The 17,528-nt window shown below is 49.6% G+C and overlaps 1 protein-coding gene across 1 annotated transcript in view; it reads left to right on the forward strand.

Annotated features, from left to right (window-relative positions):
• The window catches only part of LOXHD1 (lipoxygenase homology PLAT domains 1), a 126,750-nt gene extending 113,607 nt beyond the window's left edge, over positions 1-13,143 (forward strand). Inside the window, exons 38-41 of the mRNA XM_037508574.2 lie at positions 705-875; positions 5,103-5,235; positions 6,577-6,735; positions 12,663-13,143. Of these exons, the coding sequence (XP_037364471.1) occupies positions 705-875; positions 5,103-5,235; positions 6,577-6,735; positions 12,663-13,143 (944 nt within the window). The remainder of the gene's footprint in view (positions 1-704; positions 876-5,102; positions 5,236-6,576; positions 6,736-12,662) is intronic.
• The last annotated feature ends 4,385 nt before the right edge of the window (positions 13,144-17,528 follow it).

Consider the following 17,528-nt stretch of genomic DNA (forward strand, 5'->3'; position numbering starts at 1 on the left):
CATGCCAAGGTCTTCAAAATCACAAGGTACTCATCTAGAATTCATTTAGCAACACTATGGGTCACTGCTATGTGAGCACTGGGGAAACAACATTAAGACCCTGCCCTGAAAAGCTCACAGTCTGGTGAAGGAGATACATGTAAACAAGGATGACAACATTGTCAGGATGTGGTCAAGGAAGGTGCTGGATGCTATGGGTCAAGTAGAAGGATACCCACCAGAGAACTGGCAGGTGATTTAGGGAGGTTTCCTGGAGGAGTTGATGCCAAAACTGGAAGGATAATGGGTGTGACCTCGGTGAACACCGGTGTCAGGAAGTAATAAGATTCAAGCTTCAGCTTTGTGTATTCCAAAAGGTTGATTTCTTGAGTTCAAGACCCCACTGTGATTCTGACCATGAGCCCTCTCCCAGGTGAAACATCCCTGTATAGTTATAGCACAGTTTCTCAGGGCTTGTACCTGGCTTAATTCACATACACGAATTCCCAAGTTAAGGATTTTGCAAAATGAATTCTATCCTCTGGGATGAATGAGCCACCAGAGATCATCTGTTATAACCCTTTATTTTATCACCCAGGAGCCCAAGATCCAGAGTACAGCTAACTTGTCCAGGGCCACACAGCCCCTGGCCTTGGGGGAGTGGAAGTCTGAAAAGGGTGGGAGAGTTAGTTTAAGTCACAGTCCCCACAATGTTTTACCCACAGGCATGTTTCCCGGCTGGCACCTGAGCTATGTCGACGTGAAGGATAACTCACGCGATGAGACCTTTCGCTTCCAGTGTGACTGCTGGCTCTCCAAGAGTGAGGGAGACAGGCAGACAGTCCGTGACTTTGCCTGTGCCAACAACAAGATCCAGGATGAGCTGGAAGAGACCAGTACGTGGGGAGATGGTGGGCCCAGCCCAGCTGTGATGCCTTGGCTGAATCTTTTTTTTTTTTTCCTAGTCTGACTTAATAGCTTTTTAAAAATTTTATTTTATATATATTTTACATCATTCTTCATTTTTGCACAATGTATGCTTTCTCCTCTCAGGTGTAGTCCCCATGAAAGTCCCACCACCCATTCACCCAGGCACCATCACCATAGTCCCTTGTGCTCTTCACACCCCTGTTTTGATCCTATTCGCTTCTCCCCCCACCCCATAGAGTGTCTCTGGTTTATAGTTGCCTGTTGATTTTGATTTTTAATTTATTATAATTACTTCCCCCAACCCCGATCCCTTTGGCTGAATCTTCAGAGTTAAATGAGAGTTAGCTCAGGAGGAAGGTGAGGAATGATGTTGGAGACTGTTAGAGTTGAAGGGGAATCAGGTGCCCAACATTGGGGAGGTGCATCAGAAAGCACCATAAAGACTGCTTGGTGAATCTGGAATAGCCAAGATACATGTACCAGATCTTGGCATGAATCACAGGAACTAACTGGGTAACAGCAAAATCCATTGGGGACAAGCTTACCTGAGGGCTGAGCTGGGCTGAGCAATGTGGTGCAAAGCTCTCCCTTTTTTGCTTTTACATCATGGGCTCCATCCAATGGATGCCTGTGGCAACAGCTGCCAAATCATGCCTTCCTGGAAACAGAATGTACAAGGAGAGCCAACATCTCCATCAGCCACTTTCTCTTCAGTTCCTTCCTTACGGGTATTTAAAGGAAAAGAGTAATTGATCCCTAAGGGGGATGGTCATTAGGGACAAGGGAGGTATTTCTTTAATACAGATGCCAAAGTCATGTTCTAATAAATTTGAAGACTTATCAAAGGCAAAGCCCTGAGTAAAGAAAGGACTGTCCAACCTGAGCTCTTAAGGTAACACAGGCAGCAATAAGAGATGAACCCCCAAATCTCAAAGGCTTAACACAACAACATTTATTACTCACTCATATAATAAAGAGTGCAGTGTGGGTGTCAGGCAGGAGGTCTCACGCTGTGGTTCAGGCACCCAAGCTTTTTATCTGTGTCTCTGCCATTTTCAATATGAGTCTTCCACATTTCTTGCAGAAGAAAAAAGAGCACAGAGTAGGCCCACTCCCTACTGGCTAAAGCATATCATTTTCTATTGGTGAGAACATGTCATGTGACTCTACTTAGATGCAAGAGTACCTGGGAAATGTAGTCCCTGCCTTGACAGCTCTTCAGGGCAGACACTGTACACCATTGAAGGGAAGCATGGATCTGTGATGGAACACCACCCAGCCATCTCTGCCACGCCATCCAAACCACCCAACAATGAAACTAGTTGCTTCGGGAGGTAATGAGCACTGATATCTCTGAAAGCGTTCAAAAAAAGAGCTAAGCATTCATTTGTCAAGTTTTCTGTACTCCTGCCCTAATTCAGAGAATGAACTCCCAGCCTTTGTCATTGCATTTACTTAGAAGTTACTGGGTGCTCAGTTTTCTCTGAGATGCTGTGAGTAATGCACACTGCGTAGTGACCTCTAGTTTAGTCATATCCATGGTCCTTTGCACATGGATTAGACTCCCTACGCTACTACAGGCAACCAGAGGTTAGGGACAGAATCACCCATGTTTGTAGGTAGCTCTGCAGGTTTTAGGACTCAACAGTTGCTCAATTAGTTAGTGTTCAGTGATGGTAGGAGATGTAATCCTTTTCCATAGATCTTCACAATCTCATTAGAAGGCGGAGCCTAAGCCCCTGATGCAATAGCCACTCACATAATCCAGGGGAGGAGAGGTGTGTGAGGCTTGGTGCATGATCACTGAGTCTCTGTCACAGATTTTCTGCCAAACAAGTGCTAACACCTGAGGGATTTGTATTGGCAGGGAGATGGCGGAGGGGAGGTGGCACTTGCACTAGTTCCCTAGAAGGATGTGTCCAGGTTAGAGAGGGGAAGCATCAGGGCAGAGCCCAGGGACTGCAAGAATGGATCTGCCTTTATTAGGAGACTTCAGAGGGCAGAGCAGTGCCCTCTAGGCTGCCCACAGGGAAACAGACAGCCTACCGGGGATAGACAGTCACACCTGTGTCCTCAGAAGGAGGCTCCCTCTGGGCAGGCCCATGGACACAGCTTAAACCAAACATCCCAGCCCTCAACTATCATTAGGCAAATACTTACTGAGCACCTTCCACATGCTTATTCTGACTTCTGTGTACACAGCAATGATAAAGCAGAGAACTTACGCATATGGCGCTTACCTTCTGTGACCCCAGGGCCACCTCTGAGCACTCAGCTTGTGAGAACAAACACTCTCATACTTGCTTCATGTATGAGAGAACCAGGATTTTCATTAGATCTTTGCCATCCCACTAAATCCCACCCTACGAGCTGGTTGGGGTACAAATTCACAACTCTGGCACATGGATAGGGCAAGAAAAAGCCAGAAGGGTGAAGTGGCATATCCAAGCTAGTAGAGCCCAGATGAAAAGAGGTGGGGTGCCAGATAATGGGGGGTAAGGGAGAACCCCCTGCCTGACACCCGTACACTACTCTATTTCATGTATAAGAAATATATTTTGCTGGGCTAAGCAACTGAGATGTGAAGGTTTATCTCTTACTACAGCTAGTGTTGCTTTAAGAGCTAAAGCTGAAAAATCCTCTCTTCACATCAAGCTCTGCCTCTGATTAGTCTTTGAGTGTGCCTGCCCTGGCACAAGATGTCTTGTCTTTATTGGGTCTAGCTGGCACTCCAGACAAGTTGACTTCCCCACCTCACTTAGCCTCCTGTTCCCTGCCTTCACCTCCAATTCTCGTTAGCAGTTCCAAAAGCTGCTCCCTACCCTCTACAAGCATCTGCCTCTGCAGATGATTCCAACGTGCAGCCAAAGCTGAAAAGAAAAAAAAATCAGCAATCTTCAAATGATGCTGATGTCTGGGTCCCACCCCAGAGATTCTTGCTGTAATTGGGCCAGAGCAAGTCCTGGACAGCAGCCTCACACACTCATGTGTGCACATGCACACACACATGTGCACACATACCTGGGGGGACAAAAAAGATCTGTCTCGCTGGAACATCCTCTGGTGGGACAAATGTCTCCCTCTTTATAGCCCTCTGCCTTCCTATTCGTCCACCCCCTTGAAGACTTTAAGGGCTGCAAACTCAGCCTTATCAGTTACATTTCCGGCCCAAACACATCCAGCCCAAGGGCCATCTCCCCAGGGACAGAGAACTCACTGCTTCACCAGGCAGCTCTGTTTGCAAACCCATCTTTATATTCATGTTCGTGAAGCGTCTATTCTTTGGAAGTCCTGGTGAGGTTAAACAGCATTTCAGAAATCATCAGGATCTTGGTTGAACCACAAGTTTGCATGAACCCCAACCCTGAGCTGGATCCAGCAAAAATGGAATGTACTGGCTCCCAGAACTTGGAGCCTCAGATGGAGTTGGCTTAGACTTGGCTGTCTTCATAGGGTCCAAGTCGTCCATGTGTCTCTGTCCCCTTCTCCTCTCAGCTCTGTTTCTCTGCATCATAGGAAGATGGCCGCTGCTAGGCCCAAGCTCACGGCCTTCTAGCTTAAGGGGAGAGCCTCGCTGGGGGCAGAGTCTGACCATCCAGGCCCAAAAGCTCAGCCCCATCCAAACCATGTGGTAGGAGCACCCCCAGTGAAGAGGGTCCTGATAGCATGAGATGGGAAGGTGATCTGGAACCTAATTTCCAGATGTCCCAAGAAGCCCAGCATCCTCTGACACTTCACAGCATCTCATGCCCCGCAGTTCTGGCTTCAAGACAAACACTTGTTTATATAGCAGAGGCTCATGTGATGTATTGGCTTCCCTCTGTACATCCTGGATGGCGCGGCCAGCTTGCTCTGCAGATGCTGCCCAGAGCACGGGCACCATATCAAGGCTGGTCTGCTCTCCACGCTCCTGTCCTGCACGGACCTGCATCCAGGCCCCTGAGCTCACAGTAGCTTTGCTGGTCCCTCCCCCACAACCCCCATGCTGATGACTTGCATGGTGGCTGCTGAGCCCCTTCTCCAGTGGGGCTAGTCCCGTGGGGAAAATTCTACTTATAGCTTTTCCGTTGTGCTGACTTTAACTCCCGGGCTGTGGTAAGGGCAAAGACCTGGTGAGCTAGGACTCCGTGCTCCTGCCTGAGGGAGAGGGGGCGCTTCTTCCACTCTGACCCTCCCCCACCTTCTCTACACAGCCTATGAGATTGTCATAGAAACCGGCAATGGAGGCGAAACCAGGGAGAACGTCTGGCTCATCCTGGAGGGCAGGAAGAACCGATCCAAAGAGTTTCTCGTGGAAAATTCCTCTAGAGAGCGGGCCTTCAGGAAGTAGGACAAGGGTGCCCACCGGGGGGGGGGGGAGTTGGGGGTGGGCACGACGAGTTAGAAAGGGACCCCACCCCAAGACCCATCCTGGGTGGCACCGAGTCCACCAATGGGCCCAGTCAGCAAGTGCTTACAGAGTACCTACTGTGTGTCCACCCCGTGCATGCTCTTGAGAATGAAGCAGGTTTCTGAAGGGGGAGCGGGGACCGCCTTTTAAAGACAGCCCCCCCACAAGAGGTTAGAATTGAATGATTCTGACCACTGTAAAGAATTACAGAACATGATAGAGGTGCTAATTATTGCTAAAATGACAATCTTATTGCAATATATAAATATTTCAAATTAATGTTGTACAGCTTAAATTTACACAATGTTGTATGTCAAATTTGTTTCAATTTAAAAATGTTAGTAGAAAGCTATAGCAACAATTAATTAACTGACAAATTAATTAAAGAGAGGCCACTATATGGCAGCACCAAAATCACTGCCGACATTATCCCAGGTCTGTGAAGAGAAGGGTGCAGTCTAATTGAGAAGCTAGACGGTCACCCCTAAAACTGCAGAGGAATCACGCCAACACCCGACTAAGTCTGGTTAGGAGGGGAGGCAGAGAGAACCTGAGATACTTTATAGAAAATCACAATTGGAGCTGGTTATAAAGTCACCTCTCTCCCCCATCAATTGCTGAAAACACCCCAGAGAATCTCACTTCCCCCTTCACATCACAGCTGCCTGTGACCTGCTCAGAGACCGACTTCATTCCCCAGCCTCTCCAGAGCAGCTTAAAGTCACCTCCTCCCGTAACCCACAACTCTTAACCTCCATCCCTCAACATCAGGATAAAGTCTGAGCTCAGCCTGGCGGGGACAGACTGCCCCACCCCCTCCTCCTTTGCCATGACCACTGAACACACACTCCATCCAAGCCCAGAAATGTCTGCACCTCCCCACCCCACCGTTCTCACCCATGGCTTTGCCAAGTCAGATCCACATGAGGGGGTTCTCCTCTTCCTCCGCGCCACCCCCCTCCACTCTTCTTTAAATCCTGCTCCTCAGCCCAACACCAGGGCTTCACCCTCCTCCCCACTCCATCGGCCCGAAGACGCTGGCTTGTTCTTTGGTGCTGGGACCATACAGTGGCAGGACACTTACTGGTTGGGATAGTCTTGTTATAAAACTAGGACGGATCCCTCAAGGAATGGACAACTGACTTAAGGTCTTGCTTGCCATCCTATCCCTATCTCCCCAGACCAGCGTCTGGAATGCAGTAGGCACTCAATAAATGCTTTCTTCCTTCCATGGTCAGCATGACAGCTCTCATCAGCCACACCTTTGTTTCCTGCAGGGGGGCCACAGACACGTTTGAGTTCGACAGTGTCTTCCTGGGGGACATTGCTTCCCTCTGCGTGGGCCACCTCGCAAGAGAGGATCGGTTTATTCCCAAGAGAGAACTGGTCTGGCACGTCAAGACCATCACCATCACCGAGATGGAGTATGGCAACGTGTAGGTACTGGGCCCCCTCCCTGGACAGTACCACTCCCTCAATGGGGCAGGGCTGAGTCTGGGCCGAGGGGAAGACAGCAGGGCATGGGACCGTGTACCCTTAGAGGCCTGGGCCACTTCACTCAGGAGCTTATGAGGTGAGATGGGAAGAAGCAACTGTACTGGTTTGGAGATACCTGAACTATCAGTGACCCTGGGTGCTCCAGACTTTTAATCCAGGGACGCTTCCTTGGATGAAGTGTCAGACGGAGGGGACTTTCCATGCCCTCCCGTCACTGACTAATGACAAAGAAGGGCAGCTTTCAAGTCTGCTGCTTCCATGGTGGTGGTGAAGGCCTGCTGCCCACGTGGGCAGGGTAGGGAGCAGAGACCAGCTGGGGTAATCCCAGGCCCATCTGCCTCCCAGGTTCCCAGATAAAGAGCTTTGCATTTCCCTCACCAGGGCCTTCTGGAGGCACGGGCAGTTCTGGAGGATTAAGGGTTTTAGTTACCTGGGTAACAGTCCACAGCCATTCCTTTTTTTTTTTCTAATTAAAACCGCCTGGTAACCAAGTTGGAAGCCAGAAAATGCCTGGGGCTCTGAAAGGCAGGAAAGTCCTGGAGAAAGAACCAGAGGGGAAGAGGGAGGTGACTGCAATGCTTGCCTGGGGTGGTAGAGGTGTCTGCTGGAGGAGTGAGTGAGAGCCCAGGTGCGCAGCTCCTGCTGGGGCATGCCCCCCAACATCTGCCAGACCTCACCATCTCCTCGTGCCCCCTCCCAGGGCAATGCCTTTCACCATGTGCAGACCAGCTAGAAGCGACAGCCAGGCACAGGCCTGCCAAACCCAGAAGCGTCTCCAGGCTGCAGGCTCCAGACCTCAGGAGCCCAAACTTCTACAAGCAAAGTCTGTGTATGCTCAACCTGCAAGGTGCAGGCTCCCTAGAACTGGCTCCCTCCATCCAAGGTTCCCCTTTGAGATTTGGACAGCAACTGGTTCTGACTTTTGAACGTCCTTCCATGTCATCTGAGGCTGCCAGAACAAAATACCACAGACATGGTTCAGGGTGGGGGCCTCAAAAGCACTGTCTTGGAGACTGAAAGTCCGAGAACGGGGTGCCCGCTTGGTTGGGATCTGCTGAGGGTCATTTTCATGGTTTGCTGTGTCCTCATGTGGCAGACAGAGAGAGGGAACACTGGCATCTCTTCCTCTCCTTATAAGGGCGCTCATCACATGGTGCGGGCCCCACCCTCACGACCCCCCCCCCCCAACCTAAGTGAATCCGAGGGCAAGTTAGGGAGAATCAGGCAGCCGCAAGGACAGTGCAGGTGGGGACCGCAGGAGAATTAAGGAAGGCTTCAGAGATAAGAGCAGCACGAGGAATGTGTTAACGCTGGCCTTGGTTTCCTTCAGGTGATAAAGGATGGTGGAGTTTGGGAATCGGAGAGTGGTTTAATTAGGGCAGCAGACTCGTTTATGCAAGGGGGAGATGAGATGGGGTCAGCCCTGAGACCGGTGGGCACCAGCCTGTTTTTCTTCAATAGCTGATGTTTGAATTTCTCTCCCCTAAAATGCAGGGGTGCTCATTTGGGAGACCGGGTCACAAAGATAAATCTATCAAACAAGGGGGAAGACGCAACAAATGGGGAAAGACAAACCTGTTAGATAAGGAATGTGAAGATCCCCCGCTCAGTAGCAGATGAAGTGAGCCAGCCGAGAACTACCCAATCACAGAGAGACTGGAGGAGCTTTAGAATAATGAGGGAAAGAAGGTCTATATTTCCTGAGACACGACTCCACTTGGGCTTCCTTGCCCCTCCCTGGCCTGGTTCCCTGGCCTGGGAGTCCCACTTTATTTCTGTTCCTTTTCTCCTCAATAAACTTTCTTCTTCTTCTAAACAAACCTGCCTTTGCTCGCTTGCTTGCCTGAGCGTCTGCGAAGTTCCTGCTGCAGCTTCGTGAGACACCAACCCGTGGGGGTCTAGTGGCTGGGGCTCAGCGCTGCCCTGCAGCCTGGGATCTGTTCCTGGCTGGGAGACTAGGCCTGACAATTCCGGTATCCTATGCACCTCCCAAAGGCCCCATCTCCAAATACCATCCCACTGAGGGTTACGGTGTCAATGCAGGGGTTGGGCAGCACGTGATTCATTCAGTCTAGAGCAGCTTCGCTTGGGCTGCCGTGTTACTTGTGACTCTTTCAGAGGAAAAATAGAGCAGGCTGCAATAAATACTGTAGGAGTTGCCACGTGTGGCTGCTCCCAGCATGGCTGATGAGGACAAGGAAGCTGGGACACAGAGGGTTACTGACTTCACCCATAAGCCCAGATCAGCAAAAAGCCCCTCTGCAAGCCGGTCCTGCCTCCCAGCCATGGCTCCTGTGCACGCCCCCAAAATAAACATAGCAAAATCTTACAATACGATAATGAAATAGTCACCCCTTGAGGTTAGCTTTAAACCCACAATGTTGGGGGCCTCCCTGGTGGGCCAGGGTTTACGTCTCAGTGCTACCACAATGAAGGCCTAGTGCAATAATGGCCTGAGCTCAATCCCCAGTTAGGGAGCACACATGTTGCAGCAGACCCCTCCTGTTTCACCTGCTGCTCCCCTCAGCAGTGTATTTCAGTAGATCCGCCTGTTCTGCTTCCTACACTGTCTCTGGTGAATCCTCTCTCCCTCTGTACCTCTGGCCTGCACCCCAGTTCTTCTATGCAAAAATAATAAAATCTTAAAAAAAAAAAAAAAGACAATGTCTGTTATAAGAGAGAAAACTAAAGTTCTCAACACCACCCAGCAACTTCGGGTCTCAGGAGGAAGGGGACGTGCTGTCTCCTGGCCAATGAACAGCCCATGTATAGTCATTCTGGGCTGAGTTGTAGAATTTCTCCTCCAGTCCAAGGAAACATTTCTTTTCCTACACCCTCCAAGGATGGCCTTTCACTAGAAAGCCTGGAGAAGAAGGAGAGCAGGCACAGTGGGCACTGTTCCCAAATGGAAGGGGGGTGCAGAGAATGCAGACCCCAGATGCCACGGCTGTTTCCATCTCCGCTGTGCGGCCGTGGGCAGCAGCCCATCACCACTCTATCCACCAGTCTCCTTTGAGGGGGAGAGCCAGATGCTTCTAGGGTCTAGTTGTGGGGAAGGATGTAGGAGGTCTAGCCTGCCTCATGCCTGTGGCTTCTGATGGATGAGAACCTGTCTCTCCCCAGATGTCTCACCTCCATCTGGAAGGGAGGAGGTGCAGGTGTGTTTCATCATTGTGGTTATGAACACGCCATGGTTCTAGAAACCACAGCATGCTACAGGCCACCCACAGTTCCTTCCCTACCACCACATCATCCATAATGTTTGCATCGCCATGAAATGCAAACAAACACAATCTCAGTGTCTTATGAATACAGGAATCTTAAATTTTGTCTTCCAACATGTCCTGGTTCTGACCCCTCTTGTGCAATAGCACCAGTATCCTCAGGATTTCGGTGGAAGGACACACAGGCAGGCCTGCACTTCTTTTTAAAAAACAAAAGCAGCTTATTATTTTATCTCAATATCCTATTATACATAATCACTATAAAAATTCAAGTGATGCAAAAAAGCATGTCCAAGAAAGTAAAAATCCCGCTACCCCATCAGAGTGGGCTACCAGGAACCTTGGGGATGCCCTCTCCCTGGCACATGCTGTTCAGAGTGTGATCCTATTTGTGCATTTGGTATCATTTCTTTTTGTTCGCCATTCTCTGCTTTTGCCTTTGCTCTGCTGGTGACTCTTTCCCCATTTGCACTGGGAACAGTGGCCTTCCACCCCTGAAGCTGACTTCACAAAGCCCCCAGGTCTAAAAGCTTGGTGCTCTTGTGATTATGTCTATTAGAAAACATTTCCTTATAGCTGCACGGGGGAGTATTTTTCAACCACTAAAAATAATGAATTAAATAGATACCAAATGATTTGGAGCAACTCCCAGGAAGTATTGTTGTGTGAGAAAAGCAAGATATGGGAAAACTCATATTTTATGATGCCATTTTGTAAAGGGAACACTGACATCCCACATATGTCCACATCTTTGTGGGGATGTCCAAGTCTGGGGGAAATGGAGGGAATTTTGGCAAGACCCGCTCAAAGCTGTTGCATGGGTTACATGAGGTGAAGGTGGGATGCTGACGTTCAAGAAGGTAGGAAAAGAGCAGTCGGAACAAGCAAACAGAAAAGAGAATGTGTGCATTTACGAAACAAGCCCCGATCACATGGCTTGTGCGTTTCTATAGAATTATGTCTATGAGTGGGCAGTTGCATGAAGGAATACATTTTATAAGACTTTAAAACAAAGGATGCAAGTATATCCCCCTTGAAGAGAGTGTTGTATGTTCACAACTATCCAGATTTTTCAAGTGACAGATTGGAAGAAGAGAGTGCTAAAAACTGAAGTGTCTTTAAGAGGTTGCTTTTTCGGGGGCCCAGAAAGCTGGTTCTCGACCCTGGCTTAGGGTCAGGTTGGCCAGTGACTTAGTTGGCCTTTCTGTTCGTGGGAGGGTGATGCCTGTAACTTGAAGCAGTTGTGGGAGTCAGAATTGCAAAGCGCCGTCATTAGGAGGCACGCAGGAAAGTAAGTTCTCTTTGTTGTTCTGGGTTTTTGTCTAACATTGAGCTTGATGTTGCGCCACTGGGCACAGCCTTTTGGACCTACCGTCCTTAAGTCATTAGCCAGTGCCAGATCTCCAAAGCTGCCATCATTTCAGCAATGGGGAGCGGGAAGGAATAGCAGCTATGCAGGTATGCAGGTATGCAATCCAAACTTCCAGCATTGCCAGTGAGAAAACCAAGGCCCCCCGCAGAGGCTATGCTTACCCAAGGTCACACAAGTGGGAGAACCCCAGGCCCCTTTATGCCAGATGCAGTGTTCCCACACCTTGTCTTCCTTGGTAATTACTGGACTCACTGCCATTGCCCAGAGGCTAAACTAGGGATTGGGTAGGGGGAGTAGGAAGGGACTTTTTGGTCCTGAACTTGCTTCTTCAGGTAGTGACTTCTTCAGTAGAGGACTTTCCCTTACTCCTCGTAGTCCACAGTTTGTAAGCTGATGAGTGTGTGCACAGGATGTGCACACATACACATACACGTTTGTATACACACACACACACACAGTTCAACTGAGCCAGGTGAGAGTTGAGATTCTCACATGTCAACTATGGGAGCACATATTTTATAGTCATGCTTCCACTTGACTCTATCTGGGACTGTTACTCTGGATCCTGCAGCTGCCTCTGAAGGTGACAACTCCAGGTAAATCATTTATCAGTCCCTTTGAGGAAGAAGACAGTCAATCATGACTGGTGTTCCCCTAAGTGAACTAAGTTCCCATAAGTAAGAAGAGCAGAGGGTAAACCCTGGGAGGAGGGTCAGATCAGGTAGGGTCTTACAGGTCTTTGTAAGGAGGTGTCTTTCACTTACGCTGGGAAGTCATTGGAGGGTTCTGAGCAGAGGAATGACATTCCTGGACTTACATCCCTGCAGGAACACTTGGCTGCTGTGCAGACAATTGATCATAGGTAACAAGAAGCAGGGATACCTGTTAGGAGGCTGATATATTCCAAATAGAAGAGCACATGGCCTTGAACCAGAGAGACGGCAGAGCAGTTAGCAAATTACTGCATATTTTTCAAGTGGCCTGATTCTGGATTTATTTCAAAGATAAGGTCGATAGGATTTGCTGGTGGATTGGATATGGGGTGGGAGGAGGAATAAAAGGACAATCAAGGAGCAACTAGAAGGATGGAGATGCCACTCACTGTGAAGTTTAAGATAAGCAAGACCCCACCCTCACATTTGAACACAGACTTTTCCAGCCCTGATATCCTGTCACCTGGGGAAGGACTAATTCATGCCTGACCAGGTGCCCCAGGGAGGGCATGAGCCTTGGCTGGTGTCCCCTGAGCCACCTCTATTCCCTCCCCCAGATACTTCTTCAACTGCGACTCCCTCATCCCCCTCAAAAGGAAGAGGAAGTACTTCAAGGTCTTCGAGGTCACCAAGACAACGGAGACTTTTGCCAGCAAGATCCAGAACCTGGTGCCAGTCAAGTACGAGATCATCGTGACGACAGGGTATGAGCCTGGAGCAGGTACCGACGCCAACGTCTTCGTGACTATCTTTGGAGCCAACGGAGACACGGGCAAGCGGGAGCTGAAGCAGAAAATGCGCAACCTCTTTGAGCGGGGCAGCTCGGACCGCTTCTTCCTGGAGACGCTGGAGCTGGGCGAGCTGCGCAAGGTGCGGGTGGAGCATGACAGCAGCGGCTACTGCTCGGGCTGGCTGGTGGACAAGGTGGAAGTCACCAACACCAGCACCGGCGTGGCCACCATCTTCAGCTGTGGCAGGTGGCTGGACAAGAAGCGGGGGGACGGGCTCACCTGGAGAGACCTCTTCCCTTCCGTCTGAGGGCCTGGAGGAGCCCTCCCACCTCCCACCCAGCCCGGTCCTGGCTGCCCTCCACCTGCGCTTTCAGGGGTCCTGCCCCCAGCCCCCTGAGCTGGAAGTGGGGCCCAGAGGATGGCGTGCGGTACTGTGGACCAGAACTCCATGGGTCTTTGGAGGCCACTGTGAGTCCTACTCTGCCCCACCTTTTCAACTTGCAGGAACCCGTCAACATGTATCATAATCTGTGACTGCACAAAAATCACTTTTTACATTTTCTTTTCCAATAACAGCGGTGACCAGGCTGAGACTTGCCGCCGAGTGTGGATGAGAAATTGGGGCTTCACCCAGGGGAGAGAAGTGGGGAAGAGGAGGCCATCAAGATGGTGTATTTTAAGCAAAAACTAATTAACACATTTTCCCCCCCAAAAGCTGGGCTAATTAGATTATTACCAGCCACACCCCACAAAGAACTCATGGTGACAGCTGCTCACTAAGAAATACATCCTTTTCCCAGCTTTGACAAAGCCAGTGGTATTTCTGTTTAGCAATACATCAGGAGGAAGTGTTTCAGCCAGGGGATTTACAAGCCTGTGAAAAGGTACACGATTCTCTTCAACACTTTACAGAGAAGGCGTTGCCAAGTGCCCACTGGCAGCCCCAGCCTGCGACAACACAGCTGAGACCTGGAAACCTGAGCAGAAGATGATGGTGCCTGGTGCCTGGGTCAACCTGGCTGCTGCGCTCAGGGTGGGAGGGGCTGAGGAGCATGAGGACTGGCACTGCATATGGCCTGTGGCTCTCCTTGGGCGAGGGGGACTGAGAACTGAGTGGGGATGGAAAGAAAATAAAGATGGGGGGCCTCCCTGGTGGCGCAAGTGGTTAAGCACCGCACTATGAAGCTGTCCGCAGCCTCTGCAGCACGAGTTCGATCCCTGGCCGGCCAGGAAGAAACCCACATGGCGCAGCAGACCTCTCCTGGCTCACCCGCTGCTCCCCTCAGCAGTGTGCTTTGGTCAATCTGCCTGTTCTGTTCCCCACTCTGTCTCTGGTGAATCCTTTCACCACCCCCACCCCGCATCTCTGGCCTGTACTCTAGCTCTTGTATGCATAAATAAATAAATAAATCTTTTTAAAAAAAGAAAATAAAAGAGGCTTCCATCCTCAAAGGGGATGCTTACATGAACACACACACACACACACAACACACCCCTCTGAACAATCACAGCAGAACGCAGTAACTCAGCACCAAACTTCTGACTTTCCTGCAAGAGGGTGCAAGACCCAAGTCTTCCTGTAGGATGACTCCTCAGTACCACTGTCTCTGCCCCTGCCTCGTCATCTGTGCCCTCTGCCCCACACAGGTATGCTCTCAGTGAGATTTCATGATGCTGAGGCAAGTTCCAGGACTCCTGGAGGCCCTGGGAGGGAGGCAGGGGTTCTAAGCACAGGGTCCATGGGCAGCCTGCACAGACTGGGACATCTTGGGCACCATTCTTCATCTCTCTAGGCCTCAGTTTCCTCATCTGTCAAACAGGAAGAATGATAATACCTACCTTGCAGTTATTGTGAGAACTAAATGAAATAAGGTGTACAGTTCTCGGCTCTGGTTCCAAAGGGTGACTGAGTCCATCATGTTGAACAAGCAAGACTCAGGGGGTGGGGCAGGGTGTAATCATTAAAGAGCTTGATTTGTATCTCTTTCTGTGGAACCAATTCTTCCCCATCTCTGGATAAAAAAAAAATGTATTTGGTCAATCTCACAGTTCATCTAGACTCTCAGGGAATAAAATGTCCAACCACTTTAAGTCGCAATGTCCACTTCAATTCTACAATGTAAATGTCCACCTCCTACACAAAGACCCAAATGTCAAACTTAAAATTGAGTCTCCTCCCATCCCCCACTCTGTCCTATTACAGTGGGAACCAGAGTGAGGGAGAGGTGTGCATGTGTAAGAGCACATGTGTGCACATGTGTGAGTGTACACAGTGTGTGTGTATGTGTGCATGAGGTCCATTTATAGCCTCACTGCCTAGCCCCTGGGCGCTTCCGTTTCCCTGTAACGGTGCAATAGCCACAGGCTCGCTTGGCCCCTCTCGCCCCTTTCCAATGCTTGTCGCCATGGGACACCTCCTCTCTGCCCCTGCTGACTCTGCTCTGACTCCTGGGGCAGGGAGGAGGTGCTGGGGGCAGACTGCTTCCTCCCGGAGGGTGCTGCCCAGGTGGCTGTCTTTCTTTCTGGACCAGCTAGTGTTTGGGCCCTCTCCTCAGGAGCCCTTGTGTGGATCATTTCTCAGTCCCTTCACCCCTCACTCTCTCTTCTTCTGGATCTGGTCATCTGCCATTTTTACTTGGACAAACTCTGGGCATTCAGGCCACATCTCTGCCATTAGTGGCCACCAACCGACCCTCATCCCTATGATTTTTCTGGATGGAGCAGAATATTGTATCTTCAATGAGGTGGGCACATCTTCCTCTCCAAATAGGCCTGTTGAAGTTCTAATCACTAGCCTTGGGACAAAGGCAGCCAAAAGGAAAGGGGTACTCTCAGCCCACCCACTTTCTGAATGGCCAGCCCTCCCTTCCACAGCCCCCTCTTAGCCTCTCCACCAGAAAACCTGGAGGGGGATGGTCAGCTCAGTGGTCAATGTGGGTTTTTTGCCATGGGCTCTGGCAAGTGATGGGTGATCTCCTTGAGGAGTCGTATTGATCCAGCCAAATGGGTACAGCAAGAGCCTCCTCTTACCATCACGTTGCACTGCCGCCCATAAATGTTGGCTATTAGAATAGGGCAGACCTGGCTGGAGGACATGCCCTATGATATTACCCTATTTTCCTTCCCTCCCTTGCCCTGCCTTCTCTGCTTTCTTCACAGAGGACTTGCCAAGGTCTGAGGAAACTTTTGCTGTGAAAGCCCCATAGAAAACTGTTGGACCTTTGTCCACTCAGGGGCACTTTGTCACCACAGGCACCTCCCACCACTCACCTGGCTCCCCAGATTCCAAGGATGTGGACCTCGTCCATGGAGGGCAAGTTGCCCACAGCTCCATGTCCAGCACATTACAGTGTCAGGCACTCTGTTCTCTCAGTTAGGCCTCTGCTTGGACCATCCTGTCTGAAGTCTCCCCACCACCCAGTCACCCCAAGTGGTGGTAGAATATCACAGTTCCTCCCTTCCACTTCCAGAAGTCCTTGCTGGAGCAGATCTTTCCCTCCCCAAGCCCTTCTGGAACCAAGCGTTCTTGATAAGGCTAGTTTCTTGAGTGACAATGTTTTAGATCAACTTGATCTCTGCTCACTTAATTTAGAGATAAGTCTGCTTTGAGAGTATTCGGAGAGAAACTGAATTGTATTGCTTTCCAATTACTTCTAGCAAAGTATTTGCAAATAAATAACCCCTGGGGTCTACATCAAAGAATAGATAAGATTCATTTGCACTTAGCATAAGCTATTTACATACAAGCAGTTGCACAGATGTTTCACAAACACTTTTGCTCTTAGGTAAATTAAACAAAAGCCTTTCCAACTTGCTTGTTCAGCTCTATAGCTGAACAGTCCTTTTCTTTCAAGATTTCCATAAACATGAATTCAGTATAGTTCAGATATACCCCATCTGAATTCTGATTACATGGGGTTCAACTAGATGGGGTCAGGAGAACTGTGGGTGCTTCACTTCCTGAGGACCCCTTGTGTTATGTGTCCTTCCAGAATAGGCCCCTTAGTCCTAGCCCCTTGGCAAAGATGGCTCGAGGCATCAACCGAGTGCTCTCAGGGCGGGCTAAATGAGGGGGCTATTAGGAGCAGGTGGAGAACCACAACCTTGGACATGCTCTGTCTATAGACTTTACCTACAGACAGAGTCTACAAGGAAAAGCAGGAGGTTTTGGACAGATGGGCCTGGAGAGTTAATGACTATTTAAGTGGAAAAAAGAGTTTTAACCCTAAAATTTAAAGGGGGGGGGTGTTTGGGAAGGGGTACCTGAATGGTGTGGGAGGGGCATTGCTTATGAGCTGGGGCAAAGATGGGTCTCTACTTCTAGTCTAGAGAGCTCAATGTGGCTTTTCTTCTAAAGTCTAAAAGACTATGACAGAGTGTGACTCCAAGAATCTTGCTCTTAAAGCCTCAAGTCACCAGCCCTCCTGCTGGACAGACGATAAAGGAGGAGAGAGCCAAAGAGAAAGACCATGGAAGTCAGGATTTTGTTTTTAAAGCTATCTAGATACATGTATTTTACACATATTAACTCATTTAATCCTCACAAAGACCCATGAGGTAGGTTCTATTATTATCCCCATTTTATAGACTCAGTAACTGAAGTCTGGTGATTAGGTAACTTACCCAAAGGTGTGTGGCTACCAGGTGACACAGGAAGCCCCTGGGTGAAATGCTAGATGGAAACTCAGCACC

This window comes from Talpa occidentalis, unplaced genomic scaffold (genome assembly GCF_014898055.3).
Source record: "Talpa occidentalis isolate TD23 unplaced genomic scaffold, MPIMG_talOcc4v2.1 talOcc4.13, whole genome shotgun sequence".
NCBI classification, from domain to species: Eukaryota; Metazoa; Chordata; class Mammalia; order Eulipotyphla; family Talpidae; genus Talpa; species Talpa occidentalis.